This window comes from Pelodiscus sinensis, chromosome 2, assembly GCF_049634645.1.
Source record: "Pelodiscus sinensis isolate JC-2024 chromosome 2, ASM4963464v1, whole genome shotgun sequence".
Classification (NCBI taxonomy): Eukaryota; Metazoa; Chordata; order Testudines; family Trionychidae; genus Pelodiscus; species Pelodiscus sinensis.
Window position 1 is genome coordinate 65,372,107 of NC_134712.1, and position 12,719 is coordinate 65,384,825.

General features: G+C 42.2%; 1 protein-coding gene across 6 annotated transcripts in view; it reads right to left on the minus strand.

Moving 5' to 3' along the window:
* RP1 (RP1 axonemal microtubule associated) overlaps positions 1-12,719 on the minus strand; it is a 334,459-nt gene that overhangs the window by 199,878 nt on the left and 121,862 nt on the right. For all 6 annotated transcript variants that reach the window (XM_075920698.1, XM_075920699.1, XM_075920700.1 and 3 more), the window contains 3 exons: positions 9,393-9,525; positions 8,981-9,132; positions 1,540-1,694 (listed from right to left, as the gene is read on the minus strand). In XM_075920698.1, coding sequence (XP_075776813.1) covers positions 1,540-1,694; positions 8,981-9,132; positions 9,393-9,525 — 440 coding nt within the window. The remainder of the gene's footprint in view (positions 1-1,539; positions 1,695-8,980; positions 9,133-9,392; positions 9,526-12,719) is intronic.

Consider the following 12,719-nt stretch of genomic DNA (forward strand, 5'->3'; position numbering starts at 1 on the left):
AGCCTCTTTCGAAAGAGGCTTGCAGTCTAGACATAGCCCTAAATGCTACTTGTTATACTTAATACTTGTGTTTATTATCAAGCACTGGATAAATAACTGATAGCACTGTGAATATCTTTTTTCATTCATAAAGAGGGTGAACTTATGATTAGGGTTGCCAGATGGTTTAACCAAAAATACCAAACACCCCCTCCCCCCCCAAAAAAACTGGGGAAAAAATTCTGTTGAGGGAAAAAAAATGGGGGAGACCAAACTTGCTGACCAAAAAAAAAAAGAAAAGTCTGAGAGTTATTATGCAAAAATAAAATTAAAAAATAAAACAGCATTAAAGCAGCATGGCATGCAGAGTCAGAATAGGAATAGGAACAGGGGAGAGATTGAGCACTAAGATCCAGGGAAGGCATTGCTTCCCCTTGGTCTTTAGGCTTTTTGCTGGCAGCCATCTTGTTTTCTTGATCAAGCCAGAATGCAACTTCCCTGCAGAACCAGGTAAGCAGGAGGTCCAGGGGTGGAGGTATTGGGGACGGGGGGAGGGGGGCTGGGCCCAGTTGCTGAGTGTGTCACAGGGTTGCCAGCTGTTTGGTATTTTTGCCTCCTGGCAGGGGGGAAAAAACAGAAAATACTGGACATTTTAGGTGTCCAGTATTTTCTGAATTTTTTTACCGGAGTAAGGCAGCTTTATTTGGGGGTTCTTGTCCTTTTTGGGGAAAGTGTTCCTGAGAGTTCAAAGTGGCCTTATAATAGGGGTGGGTGATAATTTTTAAAGGAGGGGACACTTCACAAATTTCTGAAGTGGCCATGACTGCCCCAGAGGCCTCAGGTAGAAGGGTGGGGCCAAGAGACTTCTCGTGCTCCCCACACACACAGAGAGACCCTGATTGGTCAGGGGGCGAGGGGAGGCCATGAATTCTTTGCCCCTGCCTGCACCCTGCCAGAGGCACACGGTTACTAGAGAGAACTGCCAGCTGCTTGTGCTCTCCCACCCCCAGGTATCGATTGGCCTGGGGGAGCAACAGGGTGGTTATGGGGCAGATCAACCAACATGGTGGGCCAAATCTGTCCCGCAGAGGCTGTCTTGCCCACCCCCACCTTATAACCAGAGCTGAGCTGGTTCAGTGTCTGTGTAGCTCTGCTGGAGGACTGTTGCCCCAACTCTGCCTTGGCTGAGGGAGACCAGAACTTCTGGCCTAGCAGGTCAGAGTGGGAGGCATCCCAGAGGACAGGTCAGCAGGCTCAGTGGCACGACCAGCGAACTGTGTGACAATTGCAAAGGGACCCCAGTGATCCAACTGGCACAATAACTGCTGAGTTAGCATTTGACATATGCTACTTAGCGATCACTAAATTAAGCCATCAGTGCAGGAGTGTTAAGTAAGATGAATTTATTTACATTGTCCCGGGGAAAAAAAAATGAACTGAGCACATCTATAGAATAAATGTTTCACACAGGTATCATCTAAAGTTATACAGCCTTAAAGGGTTCATATGGTATTTGAGAAGACAAAGCTAGCTGAAAAACAAAAGGACTGTAAAAACTACCTCTCACAGTTGAAAATGTATTCAGAGTCCTTCCCAGCTTTTCTGATGATTACTTTCTCACAGTACCAGTATTGCGCCTTGTTACTGGCCTTACAGTGCAATAGCACCTTCTGCAGTTTTCCCAGAGATACAGCTTCAATTTCAAACCTATCCACCTAGAAGACAACAGTTAGGACAATATTTCATATCAGCTGTAAGAAGATGAAAGCAGATCAATATTTTAAGAGCATGAATCCAGCTCTCTTTATAGTCAAGGAAAAGATCCCTGTTGGGTACAATGAAAGTTAGATTGTTCCCCGAGGGATGGATTCAAAGCCCATTAAAGTTGAAGAGTGTCTTTTCATTGACTCAGTGGATCGTGGATCAGATATTAAGTGAACAAGGGTTACCCAAAGCTAAAAATTTGATTATGGTAATAATGACCAAAAACCTCATACAAGTTACCTTTAGAATCCTTCTCCAAAAGTAGAACAAAAGTCCTCACTACTGGTCTAATACACCTTATAGTAATGCTCAAGCAGTGTTTGGGATGATTAATTTAAAATACTTAGGAAGGGACATATTTGCTCCATGTGGGTTCTCTCCCTCCATTTAAATGCCTTTTCACTGGAAAAGCTGAAAACTTCCTTGCTACTTTGTAATTCTAATCCATTTAGGCTTGTGCATAAGTTTGACAAAGATTGCTTTAATGGATGCATGCAGCTGATGAGGTGAAAAATTCAGGTTGTCTGAAATTTTGACTTGATGAAAAAATGCAGTTATTTCATGATCTCTCTCTCTCTCTTTCAATTTAACAATCCGAATCATTAATCATAGGGGTAGCCGTGTTAGTCTGGATCTGCAAAAGCGACAAGGAGTCCTGTAGCATCTTAGGGTGTGTCTAGACTACAGGGTTTTGTCGACAAAAGTGGACTTTTGTCTACAAAACTAAACCTGCGTCTACACTACCGCTGAGTTCTGTCGACATAACGTCGACAGAACTCAGCAGTTTTGTCGATGCTGGTAAACCTCATTTTACGAGGCATAACGCCTACTGTCGACAGAGTTCTGTCGACAGAAGGTGTTATTGCATGTAGGGTTGTGTCTAGACTACAAGGTTTTGTCAACAAAGCAGCTTGCTTTGTCAACAGAACTGAATGTAGTCTAGACGCTCTTTGTCGAGAGAAGCTTTGTCGACAGTATCTGTCGACAAAACTTCTGTCGACAAAACCCTGTAGTCTAGACGTACCCTTATAGACTAACAGATGTATTGGAGCATAAGCTTTCGTGGGCAAAGACCCACTTCGTCTTTGCCCATGAAAGCTTATGCTACAATACATCTGTGAGTCCGGATCATGTTTTACAGAAAAACTAAAAACGAAGAGGTGAAAAGTATAAATGTATTATGCATGCACACAGAGATATCAAAAAACCTACACTAGAAGCATACTAAGGTTGTAAAGTCAAGCACTCAAAAGGTGGAAAAAGACACTTGCCTGTTCTGTAATTGGTGCTATAGGACTACTCGTTGTTTTCTTTGAGATGCGTTGCTCATGACCATTTCCTATTAAGTGTGTGCATTCATCACATACTCTGGTGCTGGAAGTTATTTTCTCAGTAGTATCGGGGGGGGGGGGGGGCTCTGACACTCCCTGGAACAGCTCATACATGGTGCAGTATTAGGGGCACTGCCAGCTCTCCACCACCACCACCCTAAGTTCCCTCTTTTTGGAAATTCTGACCTGGGGAACAGAGGGCAGGTCATGGAATGTACATGACCAACACATCTCAAAGAACACCAGTAATGGACAAGTAGTTGGTAGTCTTTTTTCTTTGAGTGCTAGCTCTTGTCCATTCCATAGCAGGTGAGTCCCAAACAATACTGATGGAGGTGGGTGGGAGTTCACAGACATGCAGATTGCAACACAGTCCTGTTCAACGCAGGGCTATCCCTGGCTTGCTGCGTGTTGGCATAATGTGCCATCAAGGCTTTAATCTCAGAGACTCTCCTCGCCAATATCACCACCACCTGGAAAGCATAATTCCATGGACAGGTGGGAAAAGGAGCAGGAGCCCAGTTGCTCAAAGGGCAGGCCATTAAGAACCAAGATAAGATCCCACTGTAGGAAGAGTCTCTCAAGGCCTGTCATGTTATGAGAAAACATCATCTGACTGGGCTTGGAGGTTGGAAAGCAACAATGGCCATGAGGTGCATTCTAACGTAGGAGGGTGCCAGGCCCTGGTTCCTCAGGCGTAGAGGTAGTCTAAAATAGAAGAGGGAGGGGTGCAATGCTGGGATGCCCAGCAGAAAAACCTTGCCCATTTGACCAGGTAAGTCAGGGTATGTCTACACTACCACCCTAGTTCGAACTAGGGTGGTTAATGTAGTCATACGAACTTGCAAATGAAGCCCGGGATTTGAATTTCCCGGGCTTCATTTGCATGTTGCCGGGCGCCGCCATTTTTAAATGTCCTCTAGTGCGGACTCCGTGCCCGCGGCTACACGCGGCACGAACTAGGTAGTTCGGACTAGGCTTCCTATTCTGAACTATCTGTACGCCTCGTGGAACTTCCCGGGCTTCATTTGCAAGTTCGTATGACTACATTAACCACCGTAGTTCGAACTAGGGTGGTAGTATAGACATACCCTGTGTCTGGTTGAAGGTCTCCTATTCTCCAAGAGGATCTGTTTGACTACTTTCCAACATTCCAATGTTCCTCTGGGGTTCAGCCATCCAGAATCTAGGATGAGAGGGATGAAGGGATGCAAGGATGGAAGCCTTGGGGAGCAACCCTTTGAATATGGCCATAAATTGCCACATATTGAAGTCATACTGGATAAAGAGAGCTTGGTGTTTAGCCCCTCTCAACTGAAGTCTGGAAAATGAATAAACCTTCCATCCAAAAAGATCCAGTCTCCTCGAGTCTTTATTTTTGTGTGTGGCACTGGGTTGACTTTGCTCCTTCTTGTGGTTAACTGACTCAACCACAAGAGAATTAGGGGCTGGGTGTAATTACAAGTACTCATGCCATTTTGTGTACACAACGTACTTGCATTTGGCTCTTTTTGATATAGGAGCCAGGGAAGAGGGGGCCTGACACAGGACATTAGTAATTTTGGAAAACCTCTTCATGAAGGGGTTGAACCACCCTGTCAGGAATTGAGGAGCAGAGGACATCAAATGGCGAGTCCAAAGACTTTCCCAGTTCTTCTGCCTGACATCCCAGGTTAGAAGCAGCCCTCTTTAAAAGCTCCTGGTATGCTTTGGCATCATGCTGGGGGATTGGGTGAAGAGGCCACATGATAGCTTCATCTTGTGATGACAAGGAGTATGCCAGTGCTCCATTCATGGTTCAGCAGCTTTCTCTCTTGGGTCCTCCAAGACCAAAGGAGTCTTACCCCCAAAGCCTTGGGTACCAAAAGGGGATGGCATACCATGGCCACTGCCTCTCCGAGGCTCCAAACGTTGATTACGTAGGCTAAGAAGGCTGGGTGAATCCCCAAGAGTTCTACGGGTAACATGGTGTAGGCCACTGCACTTGGGATGATGGGTTAGGGTTCAGTGCTGAAGATGTGGATGGCACCGTAGGTACTGGGGCTCTCTCTCCCATCAGGGAACTTCACTCTATGTTGGAAGTGTAAGTGGAGCAGTTGACACTCGGTGAGCAGGATCTGCTGGAGCAGAGGCTCTTTCCCAAGGGTTGCTAATTGCTGTGTCCTGAAGCTTACTTGTCCAACTGGGACAGAGCATCTGGGTCAGTGTCTCAGGGACTGATGTTCAGTGGATCTGCATTGGACACTCAGTATCTACGCCTTCCACTACTTGACTGGGACCGGGAGATACTATGGGTTGGTTGTTGAGGTCACTCTTCCTAAGTAGAGTGATCCCCTTCCTGGAGACAGACAATAAGGGCTTGGCAATTGGCAGTCTCTTATCTCTGATTGCTCCCGTAATCAGCAGTGGTTGGGGTCAGTTCCAGAGTTCTTGCCAGGTAGCATGTGTCTCTGAGGGATCACTGCACTAACCTACTGGCAAAATACACCTCATATTCCCTGATCAGCAACCCCAGAATGGGGATCAAAGAGGGATCTGCTGGGCCTGCTGCTCCAGTTCTGAGGCATGACATCTTCAGGCAGGCAAGCAATGGTGGGACATTCCTCTCAATGTTGAATGGTGCCACTGAGGTGAGAACCCATGCATGGATTCCAAAGTGGGTTTTCCCTGAGATCAGGGTACCACTAGAGCTAGTGTGGCCATTACTGGGAGCAGCAGAATCTCCTGAGCTGCTTGAAGAGCTTTGAGCATTGATGGTACCTGATGCTGGCTGAGGCCTGCACTATCTGGGGTTGTAAGCAAAGCATGGGATGGACTGCACTGCTCGACTTGAGTTGGGGCCTGACTTCCCGAAAGGGGTATTAAGCAGCCCAGCATAAACTTTGGCTCAACCTCAGCCCTCTCCTTTCCTTTGCAGGGCAGATCTTTTTCAGCTTCTTGGCCAGAGCCATGGATGGAGACCAGTTCTGACTCATGGTCAGTGCTGGTGAAACACTACACAGGGAGGCTGCGGTGCTCAGTGTGGTGTGGGACTGCTGCTCTGGTGCCGGAGCAAGTGCTAACTGCCTTAGGAGTGGTCTCAGATGAATATCACACTCTTTCTTTGTCCTGGGCTTAAAGGGCTTGCAGATATGACACTTGTCACTAATGTGCCCCTCACATAAGCGCCATAGGCAACTATTATGCAGATCACTTAATAGCCATTGGCCATTTGCAGCAATGGCAGGGCTTAAAGCCTGGAGACCAAGGGATGCCCCACCCCCTGCTGAGTCCCATTCTGGGATAAGAACTTCAAAAACTTCTACTAAGAATATCAAACTATAGCAACGATCTAGAACTATACCACAAGTTCTATCGGGTTTGTACAAGCAGAGAACAAGACAACACTAACCAAAATGGTAGAATGTTCTTGCTCCGTCACTGGTGGCAAGAAGGAACTGAGGGTGGGAAGAGCTGGTGGCACCCCCTATATAGTGACATGTGCATGCAACTCCAGAGCGTGCCAGAGCCATTCCTTTATGGATACTGCTGAGGGAAATTTAGCACCAGTGCATGTGATGAGCACAAATACCTAACATGGAATGGACAAGAGCAAGCACTTGAAAAATGCCAGAATTAGAGGTGTTCAAGCAACCTTAGTTCAGGCCCATTGTGAGATTATGAGACAGTCTTTAATTATATGATCGCATAGTATTTTTTCCACAGGACCCGCCTGCTTCATTCAGTGCACAAAATGGATAGTGCTCACTGAATGGGTAACTATCTAATATTTCTTTTTATCCTCATTCTGTGTGTTCCACCACCACTTTATTTACTGCATACCAATCCCCGCTTGCACTGAATACAGAATTGTTCATTTCTTCATGGGCTTTTGTGTGTGTGTGTGTGATGCTGTCATTGTAGCACCCAGGGCCAGCCCACAACATTTTGGCACCTGAAGCGGAAAACTCAAATGATGCCCCCATGTCCCCTTGCTTGGGCCAAAACTTTGAAAGTTCTCTTGTGCCCTCCTTCCTCCAGCACAGCACTCCACCATCTCTGTGCATCTAGAGTAGAGAGAATACATATGCACCAGCAGCAGACACAATTTTCTACACCCTGGGTCCTAGTAGCACCCCCCCTTCTTCCAGTCTGGTACCTGAGGCGGCTACCTCAATTCGCCCCATGGTAGGGCCAGCCCTGGTAGCACCTCGGCTCTTTACAAAGATTAAGGAACCACTGTTTATAATAACCGGGTGAGGTGAGATAAGGCAGCAGTATTATTCCTATCTCACGATGGAGCTGAAGCACAGAGATTGAAGCCAAAACTGTCAAAAATGTCATCTAATTTTGGGTACTCAATTGGAGAAGTACAGGGCCAGATACTTCAGAGCACTCAGCATTGTCTCTAGCACTTCACATGTTCAGCACAGAGCTCCCATTAACCTCAGTTTCGGCAATGAGTGCTCAGCAAGTTAGCGAATCAGAGCCCAAGCATTTTGAGTACCCAGAAAATGAGGACTATTATAGGCACCTGTGAAAATTTGGTTTACTTGACTTGCCCAGAATCATGTTAGGAACACTGTGGCAAAAGCAAGATAGAATCTAGTTCTCCAGGGCAACTGCCTTAATCAGCAGATGATACATTCTGTTCCTGCAAGTCCCTGCTTCATTCACTACACACCTTTCAGGTTCTGCAACAAATGAGGTGAAGAACAGAATCCTCTCATTCTGAGCCTTTTTGTATAAAGTACATTACACAGGACACTCTCATATTAACAGTTCTCTCAGACAGCTTAATGTCCTGAATTTCAAATTCTTTGTACTTTATATTTGCTGAATTAAATTTGCTGAATAAAGAAGCAAAATTATATTCTATGCTTTTAAATTAGCCCAGATCCATCTGCAGTTTCTCAGTGGATCTGGGATGTTCCATGGTGTTGGAAAGATTTGCATATTATAGGTATTCTTCAAATATGTCAATACAACCTGTGAGGTTAGTACACATTTATTTTCTCCCATTTTACAGATGGAAAAACTGAGACATAGCAGAGGCCAAGTTTGTTGCCAAGAGTACTCAGAAACTCAGCATGTATTAGCTGTCAAAAAATTAACAAGTAGTCATTTGGGCAAGGATTGGTGCCCAGACTCTGGGACAAGCATGAACATTACCATATTAAAGACTTGTGACCTCAGCCTCACAAGTCCAGTCAGCTGACACAGGCCAGACGCTGGTGTTTTTTTGCACTATGATGTACCCTCAGTTACAAGACCAGAATTAGAACTCGGTAATTTCTGAAATTCAGTCTCTTACTCAGTCCAGCAAACCACACTGCAGAATGCAGCATGTGTATTTTACTTATGGAAAGGCTCTTAAGGTACATGAAAGACAAATTAGATAGTTTCATTTACACCTGGATTGCATTCATCAGTATCAGAATGCTTTGCAAAACTGCCATGTATTAGAAGAAAGAGACAGCAAATGTTCCTACTGAGATCTGAAGCCATGAAACAATTTTTGTGCACTCATTTGTGTCCAATTTTGATCTCTTCTGCTTTGACTGTATGTCTGTATTTTCCCGTGTGGCTTTTCTCATCATCTTTGGGGTTTTTTCCTTTCTTTTTCTATTCTTTTGTTCTCCCTAATTTTCCCCCCACTTCCCATTTTACTTTTATTCTGTTTTTAATTTCTGGTTTACTAAATCTTTTTTTTTTTTTTGCCTCACTTATAATATCTCCCAGAACTGGTAAGGACCACGTGCACTGTATTATATCTATGAAAATCTTGAATAAAAGAGTAACTAAATAAATGAAGTGTATCTGTATCCAAGATTTTGATTAGTTCCCCTCAAAACCAATTTTAAAGCATGTATAAAGGCCACTTTTAACATGGCTGTAAATATGCAAACTTCCTTGCTCAGACTTACCATTCCTCTCTGAAATTTCACTGGCATGTCAGATTTATGCAGAAGCCTTAAACCAGAATCTCCTCTCTTTCCATAGATACATAGGTAGATCGGTGAGTCTGTTCCAGCTTGCTCCAAATGGCCAGTGTAAACATAAATGTGGTATCTTACAACTTGCAAAAACAGAGAAAGGAAACACCAGTTAATTGTTCATGCAGAGAGATCACAATTCACATGTTCACCCTTTACTCATAATGAAGACACTATCATAAATTTGGCATGCATACCTTTGCAAAGATTATATTTTCAAGAACTAAATGTTACTGTTTTGAGATTACCAAGAACACCTCTCTGAATATACTGTTCATGGGATATAACTCAGCTAACCACAATCCAGTGCATCTAAATGTGTACTTCTGAAGTATACACATACTTGGATAAATGGGTTTTCCTGCTTCTTCTACAGGGAGTTCACATATAATATCTCCATCTCCACGGCTTCTCGACAACCACTTGTTTGCTGGAAAATGTAGAGTCCGCCTGCTCTTTATATGTTGCAGTGTCACCTAGGGAAGAACCATCAGCAACATGATGCAGTCCAGTTTCTCCAGTTCTGCAGTGCCTAATACTGAAGAGGTACATTTTCCTTCATGTGTTTTTTATCATCTTTTTCTGCCATGAAATAATATCACAGGACCTGCACTCACAACACAAAAACTTACTGCTTGAACCCATTTCTAATTGTACTACTACTTTACTAATGTGCCTCTACCACCTGAAACTAGAAAGACCATCTTTGGAGAGAATCTTTATGCTCATTCATTCCTTGGTATCTCTGCTACAACTGCCAACATCTAGTCTTTTTACCTGCTAAGTGTTCAGAAACTATCTTATTTTTAGTGTTTGCCTTCTTACGCTATTAAGTGTCAATGGTTCTAATTTTTGTCTATAGATAAATTCAGTGGAAAACTGCCTACACAATTAAACCATTCTGAAAAAAATGAGCAGTGAGACTAGGTTTTTGGAATGGGAGATGGATCTGTTAGAGGAACTATCTATTAGAAATGGAAACGAGCTAAAACCAAATTCCTAAATCAGAACCCCTCAGCATTTGTGGGGGAAGCAAGTGTTTTCATAGATTTTAAGAAATCTGTGGTTTGAAATTGGTGATCCAGATCCAAATTCGGTAGCTGGCTCCTGCTTCTACAATGGAACAAATCAAAACATTTTCCCCCCAATTTAAAATCATTCCAGATCCAAATTCTAAGCTATTTGCTACAGAGTGCTATGGTAATAACTGTTATATTTGTTGCTTCATGTTATTAGAGGAGCTTTTTCCATTTCCTTCTTAAGAATGCTGTTTGAAAGATGGCATTCTGAGAAAAAGCTTTATGATTAAAATTACGAAATTAGATTTTTGCACTTAAATTCTAAAAATGCATTTTAGATGGGGAGAAAAGATTCCTTTTCGTTGTTGCTTCCTCATTAAAGTGAACATTTATTTTACTTAAAATAATATTTATTTAAAAGAGAGCGTTTTGTGTTCCAACATGAAATACTTTTTGCAACAGTGATTTTTAATCACTAATTGAATTTACAGAATAACCTGAAATGGTTATTGGCACAGCTCCTCCTGATGAATCAGAGCAACAACATTAGCTGCATTGACAAAAAACACATCTTTCAAGTTAATTGGTTTTCTTAAGTGAAGGGAATTCTTTGAAATCCCAGAGTTACCTATGAAGTTTGGACCAACATATTAAAAAAATGTTCTGTAATCAACAGATTAGAAAATAGGTTTCCTGAAATCCTTTGAGCAAAACTGAAATATTTAAACTTGTATTCGGGTTTGATACTCCTAAACTTCAGGCCTCTGAGCTAATCTCAAAGTCTGTTATTGCCATGCAGTTTTGGTTTTAGGTTTCAGACCTATGAAGACAAAACTGTAGAATAAAAAGCATACCTGCAGGTTAAGCATAGGTATTTGATCTAGAATTCTTAAAAGAATATTTGATGTGAATTTATATGAATTTATATGAATTTATTTTACCAAACATGCTCACACATTATTCAGTACAATAAGTAGAATTATGCCATTGAGAAGCTCTGAAATGTGTTTTCCAAGCATATTATTGTATGCAAGGATATGACTGGCCTATTATAGCCATACTTTCGTCTTTTTTTCCCGTGCAGTGGTCCATGGTGCAGTTGAAATTCTGTGACCTTTCACAGCCACTCTCAAGAGATAATGTAAAAGCAATTTATAGCAAACTGAAAAACACAGTGCCATTTTTTAGGATACAAAATTTGACAGAATATCAATACTTCAAAATTGGCACCTATATACCATAGTGATTGGCACATAAGAAAAAAATGCTAATAATGCTAAGTTTGTAGGAATTTGAATTCAAAGTTTCTGTCCCATCCCTTTTATGAGCTGGATAATGTCACTTAACAGTGATAATACGTTTATATAAATGCTTTGGTTGCATGTATTTTTGGATTTCACAATTTGTCCGTAATTTCACCGTCTCTGAATGCCCCAGTTAACAAAAAAATTAGCTACCCTTCCCCCGGAATCCCTAAGTCCAAGAGTCACTCATTGGCGCAGGGAAGTAAGTATTTACATGCTCAAGGATATACAGTATATACCATGATCAAAGGACTCTGTGCTTGTACACAAGAAGTAGAAATGGGCTCCAAAAGAGAGAAAAATCACAAGTTTTCATTGTTTTTGCAAATAAAACATTCCACCATGTTGCCTTGACATTCAGTAAGGGCTTTCATTGCAGGTATGTCTGTCAGCTAGTCTTCAGATGTCTTATGCTACAGCTAATTTAGCCCAGTGGCTTCCAAACTGCAGTCTTTGGACCCCTGCAGGGGTCAGCATATTACCTCTATGTGCATTTTTTAGAGGTCCACAAATGAAAAAAGATTGAAAAACATTGATTTAACCCAAAACCGACCAAGCTGTGAATTAGTGATAAGCTGAGTGAATTACCCCAAACTGTCATCACACTCCAAAAATGTCCTGTGTCGAGTTCCTTATAGCTAATAAATTATTAATAGATTTTAGAATGCATTTGGATATTTTAATGAGTAACATAGATCCATTTGGTGAGCACAGGGCACTCTAGGGATTAAGTTTATCCTGCAGAAGTAGCTTAGTAGATAAAACTCAGGGTGTGCTCTTTTCCTGACTCTGACATGAACTTGCCTAGAGACATTGGGAAAGTTTCTTATACTACTCTCTGCCTCAGTTATCTCGTCTGTAAAATGCATAAAATGTTACCCTTTTCTATAAAGTGATTTGAGATGAAATGTGCCAAATAAGCATTTATTAATTATTATTATTATTACAGTAGACTTCTGATAATCCAGAACCTATGGGGCCTAGGTGGTGCCGGATTATCAGATATTCCCGACTATCAGGAGGTACTATAAGCTGGTAATATATATATACATTATATATTGTATATAAAGTGTTCTTAACCTGTTTTATTATACATACTGTATACAGTGTACTGTAATATTTTAGTTTTTTTAAGACATTTTTACCCTTTTTGCTCAGTTCAGCTGCTGCTGCTGTTACCTTGTGACTCATTTTTTTGCTGAAGCTCACTCACTAGGCTCTTGCCATTTTGATGCCGGACTATCTGGAGTGCTGGACTATTGGATGCCAGACTATTGGAGTTTTACTGTATTATTTAATAACACCCACCTGCCATTCAGTTTTTCCAAAATTTATTATAAAGTCACA